At 34.5% G+C, this 24,857-nt stretch overlaps 1 protein-coding gene across 6 annotated transcripts in view; it reads right to left on the reverse strand.

Moving 5' to 3' along the window:
* Window positions 1-24,857, reverse strand: part of DGKB (diacylglycerol kinase beta) — a 378,520-nt gene that overhangs the window by 181,685 nt on the left and 171,978 nt on the right. For all 6 annotated transcript variants that reach the window (XM_077175541.1, XM_054639423.2, XM_077175548.1 and 3 more), the window contains 4 exons: window positions 21,777-21,851; window positions 14,171-14,256; window positions 11,792-11,881; window positions 9,130-9,290 (listed from right to left, as the gene is read on the reverse strand). In XM_077175541.1, coding sequence (XP_077031656.1) covers window positions 9,130-9,290; window positions 11,792-11,881; window positions 14,171-14,256; window positions 21,777-21,851 — 412 coding nt within the window. The remainder of the gene's footprint in view (window positions 1-9,129; window positions 9,291-11,791; window positions 11,882-14,170; window positions 14,257-21,776; window positions 21,852-24,857) is intronic.

Here is a 24,857-nt window from a genome sequence, read left to right on the forward strand (position 1 = left end):
AAATCTCCACTAGCTAGGGCACGCAATGACAGAAGACCTGAGGACTATAAGTTTCATTTTACTGCATTTCTTCCTGAAAAATATCTCTTGTAGTATCTCCTTAGTAAGGTTATGCCTCATTGGATTTTACTTAGTAACTCGCTTTCACAAATTTGACAGATGAAATTTAACATCTCAATTCTAGAAATTGTTCTATTTTACAAATCCTATATATATTAAAAAGAAGGATATAGGCAACTGCCAAAGACTGTCCCTATGATCTTTCTCAAAGGTTTTACTGACTAAGGAAACAAGTCACTTTCTGGGCCTTTGATTCCATGCCAGAAGAATAATTTTCTGACAGGAATGGGTAGTAAGTATTAGCAAGTGCATGAGATACTCATAAATCTAAAACAAGAGAGCCTTTCTTAGTTCTAAGTTTTCAGCCTAGTTCTCACCACATCATGAAAAGTGAAATGAATCTCAAATACCTAAAATGACAGAAGAAAAAACAATCTACATGGGAAACTAGAAGGGGAGGATGATAAATCAAAGTTAGACACACTGTATACTTGTTTGACTCTTCCAGGTTCACTGGGAAACTGTAGAGAAGCAATTACATTTATTAGCAAAACATTGCTACTTCCTGTGATTCTCTCTGAAACAAGGACTGGTGCATGTCAGCCAGATATCTTTGAAAGATAACATATTTAGTGTGGCCAGCATGATCCTTCCATATTATGAGGACACAGCAGCTAAACCAATGACCAGTCATTTAGGTCACTTTAGGACAAGCATGTTTAGGACAGTTCATAGCAGGGGAACAGACTATATCCAGTTTGAATTAAGATTCCCAAACTACATGTTTTGCAGACAGAAGGGACTCAGCATCAATTGCTACACTCCTACTGAGCAAAATTACTTGCTACTTTAAATATAGCTCACAGAACTGTATTTTCACTGAACCTGACAAAATCCACAGTGAATTCAGCACAAACCTAGGTATTCTTACTGCACTGTAACGGAAATCACACACACAAGTCTAAATAAACTTATTTGATATATGTAAATATTTTCAGAAAGTTACAGCGTATGCTGGCATAAAATTACACTTTAGCATTAAAATAAAAATTAAAAAATGACCAACCAAATAGGAAGAACAATTTCAATTCTTGGAATTTCTTTGCACTTATAAGAAATAAAAGAAACGGTACCTCAGGCAATCATTCTTCTTTTGTAGTAGCAAGACTCATAACACATTAGAGTAAGCTACTAAACTTTAGTTCTCTGCACAGAAGTACCTCCCATGTCCAGTGCAGTGCAGTAGAACTCTCAGCTAGGGTGCCCCAATGTACATTATGAATGGTAGAATATTATGATGGCAGGGATTTAGAAGGTAAAATAAATCCACCCTGGCAGAAAGAAACCACCTAACAGGGAACACTACCAGCAATGTTACAGTAAGACTTAAGACTAAGATAAACTTAAGACTAAGTGTATCTCAGTTATGGAATTTGCATTCTCCATGTCCAGGGAAATACTGCAGCACATTAGTGAGATGAAACCTGCAAAGAGCCTCCTATAGCTTCTTATTTTTGAATTATTCTACAGATCCAGCTTTCCATGGCATGCAGTATAGGCTTTCTGCCATATGCAAAAACCAACCACCTGCAACAAAAAATCCTGCATCATCATATTTGCCATATATTATATCCAAAAATTTCTGCAGAAGAATTCCAATATTTCAGCAATAAAGCTGAAAAGAGTAAAGAAGATTCAAACATGCAAGTAGCAAAACCTGTAAGAATAAATAATTTGCAAAAATTAGCAATGTGAGGAAATTAAACAAGTTAATAGACTGAACTATCAATGATTCCAATATAACATTATTTCTAATCTGGGATTAAAGTGTTCTGAACATGCTCCTTCTGAATAAGAGCAGAGTTCTCCCCACAGATACAGCAAGCATTTTTATAGATTTGGCTATGTGACTGAGACTATGAGAAGCCCAGTATCAATTAGGGATCTTGTAATATTACATTTGAATCCACACATGGGTAAATTATTCATTTTCTTAACCCTTTTTGCAGGAAAAAAAGTGTTTTGGATTACAAAGCAGTAATACTGTTTACTACGAAGTGTTCTTTTCCTCCTAGGCACAGAAATAATGCAATATATCACAGCATTCCATTAGCACATTCAAAGTGATGATTAGGATTCACAAAATCACTTAGGCATGTGTTTATGTTCATATTAGTTCAGCAAACCACTAAACATCATTTTCAGTTATGTATATCTAAAAATCCCACTTGAATAATTAATCAGTTTACACCAAATGCCCAGAATTCAACATATGCATTTGTCCAGTCATATTAGCAAAAATGCAAAAAATGCTTAAAAAATTACCCAAGTATTTAACTGCTTCATTAGATCAGGAAAGTTTAAACACATACTTAAATGTCACATTGCATCAGTGTTAAGATGTGCATGCACTTAAATTCTGCACTGAATCAGCAAATGTCCTCAGGATATTTTCCTATGCAGAAAATAAATTCCTATTTACCACCATGAATAGCAAAATGCTAAGAGGCTTTAAAATTTCAAAATATGGGGCCAACATAAAACTTAAAATCATTCACAGCAGTAAATATTATATACGATAATAAACACCTTTTTTTTGTAATAAACTCTAAAATACTTTTTTTGTAAATACTCTAAAATAACATAAATAATAAAATAACATGAAAAAAAAAGAAGATTATGTGATCCCATATTCAGTTAGAGGTGCCTAAAACTCTGATATTTGAGACTTAAAATTCTGGTAGTCAATGTTTCTGTTGATGCTAATGAATGTCCTTTCTTGAGAAAACAAAAACTACGGCTTCTGTGTAAGATATTTCTTACTTTTTTTCCCCAGTCTTGCAAAAAAAAAAAAAAAGAAGAAGGTATAATGGAAGTGTAGGTTGATGACTTAGACTATAGTGATGGGGAAGCAGATTCATAACAAGCTCAAATTTATGATTATGAGAATTAAGAAGTCATATTTTTCCCTACTGGCAGAATTAGAGGCTCTTAGTGACAGGTTAAGGTTGAAGAATATTAAATCATGAGCCCCCAAATATCTATTTGATAGTGCATTTGGATAGTAACATACTAGGTGTCATAAAAGTCCACTTGTCTTTGTCATAGACCTTTACTACTTTATGATAATAATTCTTCAGAGAACACATCTTGATCGGAGTATTACTTACTAGTGTTAAGTGAAATTTCCCTTCTATGTGATAATTGCTATTTTTTTATTAATTCAGCGTATAATACTGCCTTGTTTCTCAAAGAACTTACAGAACATTTCCAGGCACATTCAACTATCTTTACTGCCTTAACTTAAAACACTTGTAAAAAATATTTTTGCTGTAGATCATCCAAGTGAGAATATCACCATATTGCAATGAAATCAATTACCACATGTTGTAAAGACTGAATGAAAGACTGAGGTGTTCTACTTCCCTAAGTTCTGTTTTAGCCATAAAAAAATTTTACCTATTGATTTTAGAAAAGAGTAATGTAAGTTTCTGAATTTCCATGTACAAGTTAATCAAATGGACAAAAACAACAGATGGAACAGGAATCTGGATATCCCAGTTCTCTTCCAGGTTACTGTCTTAATTGCTGTCCTAGAGCATTTTTTTTCCTCCAATATGTTCTTGTGTATGTGTTTGCACATGTAGTCAAAATTTCAGCTGAAGGGAAGCTGGAAGATCCTTATTTAAATCCTTATTTAAATCAGTCCATAACTAGACAGATAAGATGTTTTCCATATCCTAAATACCTCGTGCAAATGAAATAATCTGAATAAGATCAGCTGTAGCTTTAAGCTTCCTAAGGAACTTGATTCTGCTGACAACTACTCTTCAGGGTATGTAGATAAAAGAGCACTAACAGCAAACATCCTAAGTAGGCTTACCCTAAAGCATGTATTCAGGTGATCAGTGTAGATAAGGGAGAAGCAATTCTGGATCTACAAAGAATGTAAGCCTCTAAGGGACTGCTGGTTTCCGAAAGGGCAGCAACCCTTGCAGTACTCCTAGCCAGAACACTAGGCAATCACTTAAGTGTGAACAGAGACCGTATGTATGTTCTTTACATATGTAACATACCTACAACTTGGTCAAAAACAAAAGTTCAAAAATTTTAATGGAATCTGGCCCAAGAGGAAGAAAGTAGAGATGAATATCAGAGAGTTACTTAATCAGTCATTCATACAGAACCCTTCAAGTTGAACACAAGGATATATGATTGCTAATATAATCTTCAGAATTGTCTTTTTTAAATACCAATAAGTACCATATCATTTGGTTTATTCTTACACCTTGAATACTACCCAAACACCAGTGACAACTGTTTTCATTTTAGAATGGTATTCACTGCTTTGACATAGGAAAGGCTGCACTGTGCCACACTTTATCTAGTATAATTTTCCTTGAAGTCTAGCTCAGTAATATTTCTTTATATACAAACTTGTACTAAAAGACAATGCAGATGTTTGGAAGTTCAGTTGATGATGCTCCAACAGTCTACCTACAGAACCGCAACAGGCTTAGCTGCATATGCTCTGCAATAGTCTATGCAATTACAAAAATTCAAGTGATAGTTCAACAGCATTGGTAACATTTTATCTCCTATTAACATCAGATAAATTTATGATTTATTTAAAAGGTAAAAAGAAGAAAGAAAACAGAAGGAAAACGTTTATGGTTAAAGATCTTCAGTACTGATTCATGCTGACCTAATTATGGCTCCATAAAGTCTAAACTCTCAGCTAATTCAGTGGCAGAACAGTAAATTCAAAATTATGCTTGCTTTTGGAAAACCTACTTTAGGACTCACATCCTAACATCTATTCATAATTTCTTTCAGCATTATTACCCACAAAATGGAAAACAATAAAAAGAGCTATTAGTAACTAACAGGAAAGTCAATGGGAAATAGATGAGTTGTTTAGTTTAAAAATTGTTACCTTTTTTGAGATAAGCCATTGTCTGAATCAAATAATTGTTTTTTATTTAATATTTTCAAGTAGTTTACATAAAAAGGTAAAAAATCAGGGTCCAGCAATGCTGGTTCTCAGGTGACTACGATTATGCTTTTAGTTTGGCCTACAGCTATTTGCTTCAATCAAGGAGAAGTCTCTGAAAAGCTCATCCATCTTTAAGAATAAGAATTATTAATTGTGAGATATCAAAAAGCAATGAGATGCTTTTTAAAACAATTTCACCATAGATTTTGCATGATTTCATGTCTCTTGAATACCCATCTGGAAGAGAAAGCATAGAAAGGAGAGATATTGTGCCCTCTCACACACATTCCTACCCCTAAGTATGTAAGACGTCTTCTTCCCCCTTCCACGTGCTCCTTTCAACAAAGCATTTAGTGGAAGCCAAGATTTCTAATGTTTAATCAAAATGGAACATTTAATGATGCATTTCTTCCATTATCAAAACATCTATTTTGTCTCACTTTGAGACAATCATTTGAGAAGCACTAAAAATAAGCAATATAGCTTCCCTACATATTTGACATTCTTCACAAACTTCCCAATAAAAGATAAACAGCCTTGACAGTCACTCCCTTTTCAGTGACTAGTATCAACAATACAATATTGCTTGACAACTAAGCTACTTATCCCTAAGTTTAAAAGAACTCTTTCTTCACACCTTAGCACTATGTAAAGTTCCAGGCCATGCCATTATGGAGTTTCCTAACAGCGCACATGGAAGTCCTTCTCAAGGTAACAATGTTCTCAAGTTGCTTTCCTGTTCTGGTTTTATGTGAGAGTTTGCCTCATTGTCTGTTGGCCACTCATCTTCCATGGCTGCTGCCCAGGTCTCAATCAGCACATGATTATTTCACCATCTTCCATGTTTATTTTGTTTTGTGTGTAATTCAATTGAGTATATTTATTGTGAAAAGAATATAGGCCCATCCATTTCATAATTAACAATGTGCACTTATGCTTTACTATGACTGCATCACTGAAGAAAATGGCTCAATCTAGGCACAACCGGAGAGCCGACTTCAGAAAAATCGTTTGCAAAGAGAGGGTTTACTTTTTAGGGTCTCATTATCCACTTTTTTCCTCTTGTTCTTTGAGTAATGCATAGAGTTATGAGTATATGGGGATTCAGTTTGAGGATTATTTTGTTTGCTTGGGTGTTGTTTTGAGGCTTTTTTGGAGGGGGTAATTTCAAGCATTGAACTGAAGAATTACTACTGATTTTGTGAAAATACTTCCCTGTTCTAAGACAGGATTAGATTAGGGAAGTGTCGGCTTTTTGGTTTTTTGCTTTTGTTTTTTTTTTTTACAGGGTTGACATACAGATACAAAAAAATAGCTCAGATAAAATAAACCAGGTGTGTTACAAACACAGGCTTGATCTGAAGCACCTGTCCACATATATATGTTGAGCCACCATTAATGGTATGCAGCTGCATGCTTGAAGAAAGCAGCGAAAGTTAAACTGTTTTATCCACAGGAAAAGGTTAACTGTGACAAATAATATGTCCAATGAAATACTCTGTCTACACACACACACACACACACTCCCTCTGATTATAGCAACAGCAAGTTGGCAAAATGAAGTGACAAGACTGAAATTCCAGTACTGCAGCAACTGCAGAAATGCATTGCAAGCCCAAGAATACAGTATGTGATAACAAAACAATACTGACATTACTGAACTCTGTCTTTGATGATCACTGGGATATCAACCTAGTGCATGAATGTATGACTATTAAAACTGGTTGGGTAGATTACAGGGGAAATAACTTTTATTTTCTCTAAAGTACATTAGTAAGTGAACTTTCCACTGTTGCACAGTTGGCCTGATGTTTCTCATCTCTGTCATGCCTCCTCATTTGTCCTCTAATACTACCAGCTATGTTTTTCCAGCTCCCCAAAACTGTGACTTTCCAAGGCAAGCTTTCATTTTCAGATTACTCTACTATATTCTTGACCAGATTTTTATGGTTTGGTTTTCCTTGGGGTGATGGTATCTTTGTTTTTTTAAAATAAATATGATTTGACTATAATGGACGTTTTTCTTGGATATTTAGCTCATATCAGTGACTCTAGTATTATTAGGAAGCAGATGGAACTTCTCTTCTGGTATCTTGCCATCCTGACAGAATGATGGATGTGAGCAATTGAAAAATCTTTATCTTATTCTACATTGCTCTTAGATGTTTTCTAGCTCCTGCTTTGAAACTGACACATGGCTTGGCGTCCGCTTTTTATGGTCCTTCCGTGCTTTGTGTTTCCATCAGGTTGAACATTACCCACATTCATTCACAGCTCGTTACACATAAATCTCTGTTTCTTACCTTTTTCTCTGTACTTAGACATAGTACAGTACTTATGTACATATCAGAACTTTGAGATTGCCACAGGAAAAAAAGGGCTTGTTTGGCTTGAACATACTAATCAAACCTTTCACATACACATGCTACTGTCTCCAGCATTCCTATCAAGTTAGTGTATCATTTTCCTTCCAAGGGGTAAATTGCTTTTGGACTGGTACCTATGATAAAACAACCAGATTTGGAGATGAGGAGAGAGCAAGGGATGTTATGCTCAACTTCAACAAAGTTTTGAACACTAGCTACCCCAGCATTCTTGTATCTAGCTTGGGATATTATGGTCTTGATTGCTGGAGAGATTTTAAAAAAAAGACTGACTAGATAAGGTGATTAAAAGGTAAGAGGGCAGCTCCAGAGAGGTCTAATAGCAGACTGCAAGTACCTATCAGGAGGTATCAAGAGGACAAAGCCTTCACAGACTCTTCACAGTGGCACATATGACAGGAGAATGTGAGACAGATAATTTATGTCGAAATGAGGATTCAGACAGGATGTAGGGAAAAAAACCAAAAAAAACCAAACCATTTTCATCATAAGAACAGTCAAGCACCACAACAAGTTGCCCAAAGAGGTTGTGCCATCCTTGGGGGCTTTTAAAATCTAAATGGATAACGCCCCAAGCAATATGATCTGCTCTACAGCTGACCCTGTTTAGAACTAATAACTTCCTGCAATCCCTTCCAACCTGAATTATGGTTCTAAAACATCAAGAGTTCCATGTCAAGCACAATTTTATTCAGTTTTACTTTCCCGTCCTTTCTATACATACATTTAGATTGTTTGTTATTAACCACAATTTCTGCCATACCATTACAAAGTTCATACAGTAAGTTCCATTCATGTTGGATTAGAGACTGTTCTTATTATTTGGCAAGAATCTATAAGGCAATGTGCAATATGCTGTAGGTCACCATTAGTTTTCAAAGTGCCTTGGAAAAACAGTAAAAATTAAGAGAGTGTAATTCAATCAAGTGTAGGTTTCTGCATGTAGGCAGGAAGAATCACCCAGGATAAACCCAAATGAGATATAAAGTAATGACTCTTCAGAATAGTATCAGAAATTAACAACAAATCACAAATCAAAAACGAATAAAGAAATTCTGCTAATATTAAGAAGCATCGATACTACATAGAAAACTACAGAGAAACACAAACCAGAGATGCAGTTCCTCAGACATGAAGAGCTGCTTAAAATCCTTTTCCTCCTAATTCATTCAAACAGTGAATTTGAAGTGAACTTCACTTCCCTACAAGGCAGAACCAAGAAGATACCAAGAAAAGGCTTTCTTTTTTGTATTATTGTTTTATTATTTAAAACCGCCCTGAAGAAATAAAGAATGCAACAGTTCCTTTAAGCAGTTTTGACTATGTAAATGCTAATGGAAAATATTACTTAAGAGTTCTTATTAAGTGATTTGTTTTTCCTTTATATTTTTATAGGACCTTCAAACTGACAATATAAATTTAGTATTATAGCTGCTCATAAACCATTACGAACAACACAAATATCTTCTTTATAAATGGGAAGGTAGAAGGTCCTGAAAAATAATTCAGGTTTGAATGTGAGGAAGTAAATTTATGCAAATTGCTGTCAGTCATCTATGTATTCATTTCACTAGCAAAACAACATTATAAATGATCTCTAGCCAACAGTTCTTCATTTGAAGGCATGTGATGCAAATATTTATTCAAAACAGAAAAAGAAAATCATTTAAGGATAAGCATAAGTCTTACCACACCAATAGAAAAGTAGTTATTGATGATGTTGTAAGGCACTGGGTCTCCCTTCTCATCTTTATCATTGGGTATTACTTCGAATTTCCACCTGTCCAGTAAAATCTCTGAGCTGTTCTCAATGTCTTTTAAGATCTTCATCAAATTCTCACCTTCATACCCTAGCAAAACATAAAAACAGTTATTTAATCAAGCATAATAAACTTTCATTACTTTTTTTTCTCTTTCTAGATGATTGAACAGGATTCTGCGCAAACTGATCTAATTGAAGATGCCCCTGCTCACTGCTGGGAGGGTTGGACTAGTTAACTAACCTTTAAAGATCCCTTCCAACCCACAATCGTCTATAATTCTGTGACTGGAAAAATGAAAGCAATTCATACAAGACCTTAAAAGCAGGATTGTGCATAAAGTATTGACAATTTTCCAGCACTTGTCATTAAAAGAAGCACAAATACAAAGCTAATTAAGCATGTAAATTTAGAGTAATTCTACAGATTTCAGTGGACATCAAATTTGTGACGAAGAAAACAATTAGATCTTCAAAATTTGCGAATCTCTTGAACTTTCCAAATGATCCATAAAGCTAAGGTTGTACTTGCAAAATGTTCTTGATGAGAAATTAATCTTAATATTGAAATTCCTTTGATTTCAAAATTTTTGGAAAAGAGACATATTGCTTTTTTGCCTGGCAAGACACTGAAAGGTTAAAAGCTATCTATTAATTTTCGTTGATTGTTTCAATCCCGTTTAGCATAACAAATCCAGAATTTCAAATCCATATCTGATAGCTTTATAAGCAAAAGTAACATTTTTGATTATCTCAACAACTTCTTCATGAGCCCCATCCTGCTTTGTAGAGAGAACTTACTCTTAGTTGCAAGTAAGCATTCACATGTGATTCACTGAAATGAGTAGAAAATTGGTTTATGCCCTCATGAGTATATACAACACACACATGTGTGCATGAAGAAAAACTGTGTGAGTTTTACTAAGTGACACTATCAAGTCTGAATATTATTCAAAACAAACAACTTAGGCATAGATAGCTAAGATCTGGGGATTCAAAGCAGAAAAAACAAGATTTCCTATTCAAGCAGTATGTACTGCTGGTGTTATTAACAGCTTTAGCAGGGCAAGCCACTCAAAGCCTTCTTGCTCAAAACCCATTGCTGATGTATTTGTTTATGGCTGCCTAGCACACTTTTGCTAGTTACTGCTAACCACCACATGACAGCAGCATGCACAATTCCGTTTCTCTGCATCTTTGAGATCATTCATCAGCAGTTTAGTTTCTGGAATCCCTGTCTCCTCTCCCATTTATAGAAATTCCAGAAAATCTGTACTATGGTATTGTTCACCAGAAAGCAACTTGGCAAAGAATGATGAATCACAGAATATTTCCCTATTGTTTTTCCTACTTTAGTCCAAATAGAATCACTTAAGTTACAGAACAAAAATAAAAGTGAAGGTAGGGACAGGTCCCAACTAATGTAATTAAATGTTCTCATGGTTGACCCTACTTAAACAGCAGACTGCACTAGTGACTTCCTATAACTCTTTCAATTATTCTATGGATCTATGAACAATTCAGTAATTAAGCAAGGCTGATTTGAATAGGTTTTGTCTCATTTGTTCTCCATTTTTCCCTTAACACTATGAGAATGCAAACAATCAACAGTTGTGACAGATAAAATAAAGGAGGTTTTCAAATGATTTGACAGAACATTATGGTTAACAAAGTGCTATAGCATGAAAATTACTGAGAATTTGCTAAAGACTATCTGGCAACAAGGCAGACATTTGGAAAGGGAACTGATGAGACAGAAGACGTAAGATATCTGCAAAGGCTGAGAAGCTCCAAATAAAACAACCAAGTTCCAAATGCAAAACATCTCAACTGAAACAACCAAGACCTGAAATAGACCTGGCTATGAGCCCATAAAGTGAGGTGTTTTCACCACAGACTGAATCTTTTCTAAGATTTTCTTCCTTGTGTCTCTTTCAAGTTATCCTGTAATATGGACTCTGAATGGAGGTTTTTGGAGGAGCTGAGAGTAAGTCTCCATACATCCAGGAAAGGATGCAAAGGGTATTAAAGGTTAGATTTCTAAATATTCTTCTTTCAGCATTCTTTGCCTTCTCATTTTCTGATAAATAGTACCACAGCACATTGTCTGGAATCCTCTGTAGGAAAACAGAAAGGGAGTGGATCAAAGGAACTAGTCCGAGGCTAAGAGATGCTTTTCATTTAATTTTTTAAAGATTAAAAAAGATTAAACTACTCCTAACCCATTATTAGGTATTTTCAGTAACCCTTTCAGAACAGTCCCAATTAAACCCGTTTAAGACTGCTCCCTTTATAAGGTACTGATCAAAGCAATAACTTGAATACAGACGGTAAAAAGCCAACCAAGCAGCTATATACTATTCTCATTACACCTTGGAACGTTTTTCGTGTCAGCAGAAGCTACAAACAAGGTATGAAGTGTGATTGCAACCTTTAATATCTTACATATGTATACAACAATTACAAACAGATAATTCCAAAAATAGAGGAAGTGATAATGGCTCTTTATGAAAACAAATCCAAATGTAAATGTTGATATAATTTTTTTAAAATTTTAACTCAATAACAAATTGCATTTTGATTTGTGTTTACCTCCTCCCCATCTCAGACACCTTGCTAAATCATTGCCAGTCCCAAGAGGCAGGATAGCAACAGGAGGATGCTTAATCAAGTTGGCTTTCTCTGTGAATAAAGAAGGAAAAAAACACAACTAAGGAACAAAAATTATCTAACTGCATGGTATTATATAACTGTGTTAGGTTTCGTTTCAGTGAAAGACTTGCTTTATATATGAAATTATGCTGCCTGCTCCACAATGGCGATTTCACCAAGTCAGTCCATTTTGTAGTCCCTTCTCCACTGGATATTCAACTCTTAATCCCAATTTACTCATTTATTATCATAAAGATTTTGTAATCCTAATTGACTCCTTTGTTATCATTAGGACTTTGTAAATCATAGATATGTCAAACATTCATGAACAATGATACTCAAGATCTTTCCAAGACTGAATATGGTTGTTCTTGTTCTAGTTCTCAGCTCTGCCATTCCCAGCTGTGAATACAGAAGAGTGATAGTTAAGGGCACGAATAATGAGGTGAACCTTCTACTTTGTCACCTGGGTGACCAAATTTGTGTGAAACTGTGTATTCACCTGGATTTGGGTCTATACCTGAGCACCACTACCAAGAAGTCATTGGAACTAACACAAGACTTTAGATGGGTTTGCCCATCAGGAATTAAACCTCCAAAGAGAGCACTGACCTGTGTGATCAAGTCTTTAGGTAGCAATTTTCTGTTTATTAAACAATGCTTTGAAATTAATGAATTTATAGCATCTTTTCAGTCTTTACTGATCTTTTTGTAGCATTGTAAGCCCAAGGATCTTTTCAAAATCCGATGAGAAACCCCTTGTCAAGAAACATAGCCTCTCTGAAAGCTGGAACATATATTTCAAATATATAATTTGTCAAATTTCCCATTTATTGTGAATGAATAGCATGTCTATTTTAAAAGTTATATTTAATTAATCAATTATTTTGTTTATAGAATTATACACAATTATCAGCAATAGTCAGCAGGAGCTTATCTATACAATGGATGTAGCAGGGAAATCAATATTTATCAATATTTTAGAAAGATTTGCCATTCACATAACCAGTTTAATGGAAATCTTTCAGAGAATGTAATATTTAATAGAGTGATTAAAGAAAAATTTTTAAAGTTTCAAATTGATGAGAATTATTTTTTCCTTTTATTTATTTTTTCTTTCTTTTCTTTTTTTAACTTTCTTTTTTTCTTGCTGTGTTCTCAGCTAAAGCTCTTTGTATATGAGGAGATCAGGGAAGATTAGAAAGTGTTGAGAAACAGGTGTAGCCTTACACTTTATATGCTAAAGTGCTTTTGCCCCCTAAAAGGCAGCATTGAAAATATATTTTCTGCACCTATGAAAAAAGATGGTTCCTGGATTTCCGAAGTAATTTCTTAGTTCTATACCACAAAAATGGTGCAGAACATAGTATGTTACTGGAAGAGAAAATAACTGCATTTTATACCTCATGAAAAAGGTGATGACACAATAAACAGCTGCAAAACTTTGTTGCATCCAAGTTTAGGCAATGCACTTGATGTTTCTGTACATTAATTTATGACTCTGAAAGCTATTTGAGAGCTACTTGCAGTAGCTTGCATTTGCAAAAGACTTTTTTCCAACCAAGATTAGAAATATTCCTCTGCTATCATTCCTTCATGACATCAAGTTTACTTTTCAATGAACTTTGCTGGTCCCCCACAAAACACACACTTTTAAACACTTTAGTTAAAACTTAACTTGAGTCTTTTGACCTCTCTTGATCCACTTCCTAATTTCCAGTGTAACACATGCCCACTATTTTTCTCTGCAGCCTAACACCAAATAAATGATCATGTGATGTGGAAGACATTCTCAAAGACATAATCTTTGAGAAGATTAAGTATATTAATTCTGTAATAACTAGACTTGTGGGCCTTCCTTATGATTTTTAAAGAGGACTTTGCAGACAACTGACTGAAAGAACTCCAAAACTGAATTACCTCTTAATACATTATCTTCATTTTGGGATAATACAGTAAAAACAAAAATTTGGTAACCAAAAAAAGCAAGTGACCTAAATTACATTTTCTTAAAATTAGCAAATTAGGTTTGATTCAGTTGGGGAATAGTCTTTAAACTGAAACTGAAATAGATTAATTCAGATTTCTTGCTTTCAGGAAATCCAGAAACGCTGAACTTGTCTAGAGATTTTAAATAACTTTCGTTATTTGAGTACCCTTAAAAATAATAAAATAATCATGTCCCAAACTAACACATTCAAAAAATTTAAATGAACAAGCTGTTGTTTGAAATAGCTGAATCCATGCATTGGTACATAAGGAAGACCATTAAAATGAAATCCATGAGGCAAACAAAACTGTGTGAAGGCTATAGATTACCTATGCAATCCAAAATCCAGCCCACTGTTCCATCTCCACCACATGCTAGTACTCTGAACTCAGCAACATCTCGGAAAAAATTTAACCTAAAAAGAGTAAATGAAGATACCTAATTATGATCAATATAATCGTGCATTATGTAAACATGTTAGGGCTTAAGACATTTTGTTTAATAGAAAATAGCAAATGATCACTTTAAATAAAAGTCACTTCTGCTTATGTATTCATTTTAGACAGACAAAATCCAACATTATTATTAATTATTCTCAGTATTATCTGAAAAATTTCAAACAAAATTACTGATTCAAGGGTTAATATGGTACACTAACACTAGAAAAAGTTTGGACCTGATAGTTGGGCCAATCTTTGTCTGACTTCAAATCTTGTTTGAAACTATTGTGAAAAAGCATTCTCTGTTCACTTAGTTGTAAATGTACTAGGTTTCTCAAAACAGAAAAGTCTGAATTGTCTAAATGTATTAGCCGTAACATTTATTTGTGAAGTTCTTTCTATAAAGCTATATGAAAACTTCATACTTCTGGTAGAACACTGGTACATATTAAGCTGAACATTCAGTGGCTGGTAAAAACAACTTCACCTCATGGTTTAATACAAAATGAGAAAACATCAGATTGAAGATCTTCGTTCCATCATCCTAAAAACTGTATTTTAAAAGTAAAATATCTTTGGCAATATTTGCCTGGCTATTTCTGCTTCCATATCCATCAAGTGAGTACCACCACCTCCTCACCCATTTCCTTCTATAACAACGTTGCATAATGTTGGAAAGTGAGGATATTTAAAACAACACTAAGGTTCAGTATTTTATATTGAAAGCATCACTTCATGACAGCTTTTGACACATGCTGAAATAAGTCCTTACACATAAACTGCCACTAGACAAAAAAGTTCCAGTAATTTTATCATATTACTAGGTATGCATGTGTATGCTCATTCACATAAATTATATTCATTAGTGTTATAGATATCTTAATGGATATTCTATATTCCAGTCACCAGAACTGATATCCAGTTTGCAATCTCCTAATAAATGCACAACTAATATATTTTAAACAAATTCCGGAATACAAATAAATAGAGACAATAGCTTGCAGGTGTTTAATTCCAACTGTTTCCCATATGAAATTGTAATGCTGCAGGGAGAATTAGTTTCTGTCCTTAGGAAGTTTTATAATTCTTTTGGACCTCTTGATAAAATCAAGAACACATGAAAAATTACAGAGTAAAAAAGCAAGAATGGGAGAAGGAAATGAAAAACACAATGCACAAAAAAGTTATGTAATATGTAGAATAATAGAAAGGACAACTTCTTGTTTTATTAGTTTTTGACCAGAATTTCAATTTCAGCCAAGTTGCATAGAATTAAGCTCATCACATGTCCCACCTCCTGTAATTTTCTTTGCTCAGAAGAGCTCTTAAGCAATTTCAAGTGCAAATACAATGCCTGAAGGATGCCTACTTGCCCTGTATTAAAGGCTGCCTTGCCCTTCTCACCCCTTTTATGTTCTTCTTCACACATCTGCAGGGGAAGTGCTGTAGGATCTCCTGTGACCCAAAACATCACGTGCCAGATCTGACTGGGCTCACATGGGGAACACATCTAATAAGAGCATGTGCTGAAAGATCCTCTGCTGGGAGTCCCTTCCCAGCACTGCAAGGGCAGGCACTGAGATGTGCCCTGGCCCACAGGTGTGCATGCCCATCCCGGCCCATGGCCTGGCACAGAGACAAACACCTCCTGCCACCAGTATTCCCACTGCAAGCCAATGTGCTGGGTTGGCAGAGAGTCACCAGGTGTAATTACATTCCTTCCTACACTGAGAGTGTTCCAGCTTAATTTAAAGTCAAATTATAGCCCAGAGGTGATGGCAGGGTACTCACTGCTAAGTATTTAAGCATTTCTACTTCAGAGAAAAGAAAGTCTGGAAAGAACCAACCAAACAACTAAAACAGCACCAAAAGCACAGGGTTGATTTTAGCATTGCTCCAGACTGGGAGAATACAGACTTAAACCTCTGTCTCTTTTTATAAACAAGCTTCTTCACCATATGGATATCAAAGATCCTTTTGTTTTGACTGTATAGCTAATCTTCATCCAAAAAGTGTAACTTCTAAAAAAGTGGGGGACTGAAAAATCTGGTGAAACCATATTGTCAAAAACCTTTTCAATAAGCTGCATTTGTATTTCCCTTGGGACTTTTTATATTCACAGACAGTGAATTTTCCAAGAAAAGTGTAGCACTAAATTCACATAACCTTTTCTTTATATAATTTAAAATATAAAAATTATACACACATTATATAAAAACCTATCACACAAAATACATAAAAATAATGCATGTTACAGTGTATATTTGCATGCATAAATGCAGCGTATATAAATATACTATAGCAGATATAAATATTTATAAAATCAAATTAATTTATAAAATTAAATATAGTTATATAATTATATATGTAAATAAATCTTATTCATTGAATTAGAATGTGCAGCCTACATTAGGAGTTGGGAAGGGAACATAGTTTTCTTTTTTATAAGGTATCATTTAGACTCAGCAAGTGATACAATTGTACAAAAATAATTTGACACATTTCTTTAGAGATCTTTAGGGAGAAAGTCAGTAGTGCTTACCAAGAAAATGGTACTCAATTAGTGTTTTAATATCACCTGTTAATTTTTATCTACCATTTTTCTCATGGTTTGTAAAGAATTTTTAAAAAAAACTGCTGGAGAAGAACTTAGTAAAAGTGGTTTAAAGTGAAACTAAAAAAAAATTGAAGTCATTGTAAAGATTTTGTGCAATGTCAGCATAAGTTAAAAAACCAGAATAGAAAATTTTATCCTATTTTGTTGGAAAAATTTGAAACACTGACAGTGATCACCACCAGTCTAATTTTATTTTATTTTGCAAGAATCAAGGATTCAAAGGCAGTTACTGAGTTTCTGCTGATAAATCAGTAATTTCCACCTGAAAGAGGGCAACTATTTCAGCTACCTAAATTACTCTAATTCAGTTTTTCATTATCACCTCATCAAGTCCATAGGAATGCAGGGGATCTACTTATGAATAAAATACCAATGCTAGAGGATGTCACTATTTGATTTTGAATCATGCAGTTAATTGATTTATGCACAGGTGGCAAACACATACACATTCTTATAGAACTGTTCAGAGAAAAATCTAAAGTATTTATTTTAATCTAATTAATTTAGTTTATAAGAGTAAAACTGAAGTTTTAGTCACAGTAATGAAAAGATAAATTGCAATATTTTCCATTTAGTTACCTGTACATGACTACTGCTCTTTTACCCAAAATCTGTACTCAGCCACACAAGGTGGCATAACAATGCATGAAATCATTCAGCATTCTTCATTCACAGTGGAAGCAAAATTTAAGACTGCCTACAGCACAAAAAAATAATCCACTAGTGGATCCCAGCAGAGGTTTCAGGTGCCAACACCACAGATGTCATAGAAGCAAAAATATTGTTAAACAGCTGCTTAAAATATATCTCTAAATTCAGGATTTAAGTATCATATGTGAATTCTAAGTACTACTGGTTTGTGGTGTACAAAAATAATTTTTATCATTAGATTACAACCAACCCACCATTGCTAGCTTTGCCATTCTTTGGCAAAAATGTAAATCTTCCAAGAAAATATGGACCAGATCCAATATTTGGTTTGAAAGAAAATAACTATGTGGTTATTATCTTCTAAAAAATTCTTGGTGTATACACCTTCCTCTGGGTATTCCAAATATCCAACAAAGAAATGCTCGAGCAATCAATTCAAATAATTAAGGAAAATAGTGTAATTTTCAAAACAGGCCTACTGCTCTGTGAAGGTAAAAAAGCCCAGATGCTGTAGATTCCCAACTGAATTACAGTGTAAGTTGCAGGGATTCTGCTTTGGTGTCTTGGGCATCTTTTAAGTGGGCAGAATTTAAGATTTAGAAAGGCCTGTTGAAGCAAACTTGTAGCTAGAATTCAAAAAATAGATGCTCTCCAAATTAAATGCTTATGGAAGTTAAAAAGAAATACAACTTTTGTGGATATAATTTCTATAATAGAGTATAAAAATAGTATAAATTAGAGATTTTAAATAATAGAACTTTAGGGAACAGAGGCCTTTTCAGAGAGACAAAGACTTTGTGAAACACTGACCTCTCCACAGAGTCCTGTGGCTCTGTGGCTCGACTGCTATTCATCCTGCTATTATTTACCTCTCTGTGAGGTGAACAATAACTGAATTTCAGATTCTTCAAGATCATTAAATCCACAATAACAGTTGTTGTCAAAAGTAGAAGACTCCTATAGAGATGTAACAACCAAACAGGGAAACTCCTTTCATGGCAAAAAACACAGGTGCCAGGCACAAATTACACAATGCATCAGCCCAGCAATTTTCTCGTCACTGTGTTAACTGTGGCAGTCTGTAGCTGTGGAGTACCTTTTATGCCTGTGTTCAGCTGCAGAGCTTACAAGGTTTTTCCAGCTCACCCATATCCCTCTACTGCCAATTAAAGAATGTCTAAACCATTAATTATTGTACCCATGTTTAAAGTGTGCTTTTGCCCTTCGGCTTAGAGCTTCTTGATTTTCAGGCCTCGCAGCAGGTCTCCATTGCTGGAAAGGAATCAGTGCAAGAGTTGCTGCTATGAGGTTTATTTGCATCATGAACATCTTTTTATACAGACTATGTACATCACGTATTTTGACATAAACTGCTCCAAAAACCCTAGCTCAGACAGGAAAAGAAGCTGCAAGAGATGTCATTGCTGCTGTTCCTGCACTTCCCCATGTACCACCCCATCTATTATGAAAGTAGGCAACACATGTACTTCAGTAATTGTACATTGAGGTTGTGCTACTAAAATTTGTTGTCATTTGCTCAAAATATTTTTCTGTTGTCCTGCTGTATGCCAGCATAGTTATAGAAAAATATAGAATAAATGGTATTAAGAAAGGTGGAGCTTTTTTGTTGTTTTAGGGGGTTGTGTTTTGGTTTAGGGGTGTTTTTGTTGTTATTTTGAACTCCTTTCTTCCAAAACATTTCACTGCAAGAACATGATTATCCCACTAAAGAGGTGGAACAATAGACATAGCAATTGAGCTGCTGACCATTTAAAAAAACCCAAACCAGTTTCAGCACCCCTAAGATTTGCAATTTTCTTACTCTCCTAGTTCATTTTTCCCTCTCTCTGCCCATTGAAAAGGGAATACATAGATTTTTAGAAATTTATGTATTCCCTCTAAAAATTAACTGGAAATAACAATTCATGTCAGCCACAGATGTTTGGAACACAAGTTACAAAACTTGTGAATGTTATCTTCTTGCTTGATGATGGCAACCCATGAGAAAAATACCATCAAAAATTAACAAGATTAACTTATGGGTTAAAGCATACAGGTTGGCTCTAACAAAAAAAAAAAAAGCAAATTCTCAGTTAATACTACAGATATTCTCTAGGTTAAGTAAACATGGCTGAAAATAGTAATCAAAAGAAAAAAAAACCACATCTCAAAATAGGCTCAACTAAAATGTACCAAAGTAATCATAAATGCTTTAAAATAAATATACATTATGCTTGTCCCTTTCTACTAAATAACTTACTGGGATGAAGAAATACATTTCTGCTTTTCTCTGCACTGTACAGTACCCAAATCTGTTCCATTTTGACCTAAATTTCACATGTATTATGAGAAAATCAAATAAACATAAAATTTGGATTGAAAATCCAGTATAACTGGCATTACAGAGATGGATGAATGAGTGGACAGATGGATGAATGGGCAGGTTTTATTAGGCAACTCAGCCCTCACAGAAAACAAGTAATGGTAAATGAAACACCAGAGTTTATTCAACTTCTCACTTAAGGGCCAAATTATATGCAGCCTACAAAGTATTGCCAGGGGCAAGAAGTGATGGCAGGAGACAAACTGGAAATTTAGGATTATCATTTCAGTGAAATGAATTTAAAATATACCAAAACAAGCAGCGCCTGTTTGAAAATTAATTAGAATTTTCTTCAAAGTGATTCTGAGCTAAAACGACTTCGGTTTCTAATAGAAAGTGAAATTGAAAACATTTTCTGAAAAACACTGTCCTGGTTCAAAAGACAAATGTTTAAATTGCTTCAGTGCTCGGTTTCAGCTTGAACTTAACACTGCCCTCTTGTGCCTCTGCCTTAAAATGCATTTTCCTTTACAGCAAGATCCATGAAAACTAAGTCACCTATGCACAGAAATGGAGCCAGATTTTTTTTTTTTTATTTCAAAGAAATGACTATGAACAAAAATATTTCAGGGGTTTTTTTTTAATCATCCTCTCAATTTGTAGCATGGCCTTTCTATTACACAGTGTGTAAAGCAATATTAGTTACTAGTTTTGTCTCAGTTAATTCTTCTAGTCTACTTATTCTTTGAACTAAGAGTACTTACATTTTTCATACATGCTAAAAATAGTATAAAAACAAATTTCATTCGAGTACTAAAAACAGCACTAGCATTCAGATACAAGACACATGCATGAAAGAAATCATGCATGTCATTATCTCCATTTTTTGGGCTGGTTTTGCACCATTCAGCAGGTTAACATTAGCTATACTGCAGTGCACGATATCTTAACTTCTGAAAGCCTTGAGCCCAATATGCTTTTCACTTTTATCAAAGTTGCTTTTCACTTTCATCAATGTTACACACATGTAAAGGTCTAAACAAATAAAAAATGCAAAGACTTAAAAGAAAAGTATTCAAGCACTGTAAACTTAATGTCAGTGAACATATGCCTCCTTCTGCAACTCTTTTCACTGATGTAAAATTTCATGTATTAGTGACAAAAGTAAATAGCCCCATTACATACAAAAAAACACAGAGCAGATATTTAGTGTTGCTCCAATTTTCTTATACCAAAGCAACCACTACTTAAAAAGGAGAGAATATCAGGTGGCAGAGGTAGGTGTTTGATACACTGTAATTCTCCCATCCTCACAGGAATGCAAATTAAGAAGAATCACGGAGGAAGCACACTAAGCAAAGGACTGCAATGCCAGCTGGTTCAGAGAGCACTTTGGCCCACATTACCAGTCACTGCCAGCACAATCCAGCCTGGCCAGTCCTTTTCCAGCCACTACATTTCCAAGATCATGTAACTGGTAAGAAGCATGCAGTCACCAATACACATTACAGACACCCATGCATGTACCCATGCACATGTGTGTTTAGGTATGTAAAAGAAACCATAAAAGATGGATGTCTTGCTGGTCAGTCTTTGAGGCTGCTGACACCTGCAACACAAGTAACCCCCAAGAACTCAGGTTGCTGAAATAGCAGTTAAAGCTGCAAATAGAATTAGGTTTATCCCACAGTTCTTACAGAATAATACATGGTTTTCAGCAAAACATCTGAGATACAGTTTTACTTGTAGAGGTAAGCAAATAATACCTATACATTTCTGCAGCCATTCAGAGAACTGCAGTGTTGATACATTCCAAACATGCTATATGTACTTCAGTCTGTTCATTTGATTATACAGTATTTTATTAAATGAGTTCCTGGTAATAATATTAACTGTAGACTTACCCTGGCATTGGTCCATTTCCAGAAAGACTATAAACTTGACGAGGATTTAAAAGGTACTGAAATTTTCTATAAATTCTGAAGAGGTAAAAGAGACAAGGAGAAAATATTTACTTACATGTTTGTAATTTTTAAAAAACCTTTCATATGGAAGAATTAAAGAAGTTAGAGCATATTACAACTATTTGAACTGCAGGATCTCATTTATATAAAAAATCAAATACTTGAACACAGCAATTATAATTCATACATAGAGTGTATTGTGGGGTATAAAGTTGAGACAGAAGTACTACAAGCTATTTACATTCCAAATGCTGTGTATAGACAGAAACAAAATATGATAAAAAGCTATAATTACACAACAAAAGGTGAATCAAAAAAGCATTTCGGAAAGCATATTGATCTGTATTAAAGTAACTCCATGGCAAAGGAGAGATTTCTTCCTGAAATTTATTGCAAACACAGAACTACAAATATAATTAATTGCAAAAGCTAATTGGCTTTGCCACCCACCAAAAATGTCCACATAGACTGGAAAACATTCTGATAAAGAAAACCTGTGGTCGACTACATTTCCTCCGGATTACATTTGAATGGGAAGAAAATGAAAAAGACTGAAGCAGTTTTACTAAATTACAGTTATTTTTAAATTATCTGAATAATAGGAAGCAATTTATTGATACAGCATGACAAACATTGCCCTGTCCCACATGGGACCCCATTTGCTGTCCTACCCTGAGCAATTATTTCTTCTAAAGTTTAAATTTAGAAATTTGAGTTTACTTGCCCTAAAAGTATGACAGAGATTTTGTTTCTTCATTATAAGTATTAGAAATGTAATTTCCTAAGTTGACTGGAATGCAGTAGTGATTCTTTTCTCACACAGAACCAAGAAAGCACACAAAAGAGTTGGAGCTCACAATAAATAAATATACATATGGGATGTATGGCATTAGTTTAAATTATAAACCCCTGTTTCTTGGTTTTAATGTTTCTGTCCTTAAGCTAATTAATATTTTAATGTTTTTAAGAAAGCATTTATTTTTTCATTGAAATATTGCTTCTTTTCTTTATAATCTCTTAAGCAAAATAGAAACATACTAAGAGCCAAATTCTAGGTTAAAATGTCCACATTTTCAAATACAGCACAATAAAACTGTCTAGACACAATCTATGCACACATTCAGGGATTTTTTTTCTTCTTTTTTTCTTAATAGAAATGCATAATTTATCAGGGTAGCTGGAAAGCAAGTGTGTAAAAAATACTGAATACAAACAAATTCATAATTATCTGTAAAATTGCCCAATTGGAGTATTTTCTTAACTTCACAATTATTTAGTGATGTCAGTTTTTATCAAGCATTTTATTCAAGCACACTCACACAATATATTCCTGATGCTATTCCTGACAGAAAAATTCATTATGAAATGACTAGCTTCATTTCAGAAGTATGCAAACATCATTGTTGATGGCTGTGATGATGATTAAATTAGACGTTTGACAATGGATTTACAACACAATATACATATTCCCATTTCACAAATGTAAAAAGGAGTTTTCTAGTTAGTATGTGTGATTTGCTTCTCAGAGATGTATAGAATTTAATCTGGTCAAAGGTGATGCTAATTTCACTTGTGTAGCTGACCATAAGCAGTCAATGGACAGTATTTCTATGAAGTCCCAAAGGTCTAAGAGTTATTTTTCTAGATTTTGGTGCTACAAAACATACTAGCCATTACCTACACTCACAGTGCTGTTCTCAGGTAACAGTGAAATGCTATAAAAGCCTTCTTAATAAAGAGGAGGTCTGGTTTTTCTGCTTAGAACCCTGAAGTCCAACTGCAATAATGAAGAGATGATGCTGAATTGTACTTGACTCAGTGCATACCATTCATGGCTACCAGCTGAACATCAATACCTGCTAATCACTCCATGACTCACTGCAACTGACACATCAAGCTTTAAGTTATTAAACACACTTATGCATTCTAGTCTGTGTAAAATTCATAAATTGATGGCTCATTTCTATTCATACATTCTCAAAAAAAAAATTAAAAACTGTTTATAAATGTTTCTCTCACACTGTACACAGACGTAACAGGGTGACACAGGGAAGCCAAAGAAAAGGGGCAGTAACTCAACTTTCCAGGTTTACATCTAGAGTACCAAACAGTGACACTGACTTGGCTCTGAATGACTTGCTTCCACATGTGGGGAAGGAACTGGATGTGGTTTCCTTGTGACTGAAGATTTGTGCTGAGAAGGCCATGAGGTGGTGTGGTGGGAAATGCCCCAAAAGACATTTTTGTGATGAAATGCAACTTCATGAATGAAGCCAGTTTATGAAATTACCACTTGTCAACAAACAGCTGTGTTTCTGTAACTACTTTTGGGGTTATTCTGTGATCCAGAAACTAAAAAAGGTTCAATTTAAAACAGAAATGCACAAAGAAGTTTCTTCATTATAATTTTTCTTTATATTTAAATCATGCCCATGATCTCATATAAACCTCAAAATACTTGCTATAATAACTGAGGAGGAAGAAAATTATCTCAGGAGTGGCCAAAGGAGCTGGCATCATCTTTAAACAGCTCAGCTGCTGAAGAAAATACTTTTGAGTGCACCTAGAGCTGGGATTAGATTAAGCTGTCTTCTGGAGAAGAGAGAAAATAAATGGCCAGAAACTAGCTGGCAATGCAAAACTGGCAATAAAGTTGACTACACTGTGGAAAAGAAGCTGGCCATGGCAATGCCTTCTGCCACAACTGGGGATGCAAATTCAGTCCTCTAGGGGCTATTAAAGATGTGGTTAATATGGGCTTCATTTAACCCTGATGTCAGACAAGGAAGAACCCTCCAAAAAGATTCTTCTCCAAAATAAAAAAAAATGCTAGCTATCCTCTTTTCCAGACATACCATATTTGAAAAAGAACATTTGAAACTGCTTTTACATTTTGTCTCAATGCTAAATAAAAGCTCAGAAAGGCAGATTAGTTGGAGAGAAGGAGGGAAGAACTACTATGAACCCAAGTTATTTGAAAACAGCAAAGGTTAAAAATATCATCAACCTGTATTGCACAGA

This window comes from Agelaius phoeniceus, chromosome 1 (assembly GCF_051311805.1).
Source record: "Agelaius phoeniceus isolate bAgePho1 chromosome 1, bAgePho1.hap1, whole genome shotgun sequence".
NCBI lineage: Eukaryota > Metazoa > Chordata > Aves > Passeriformes > Icteridae > Agelaius > Agelaius phoeniceus.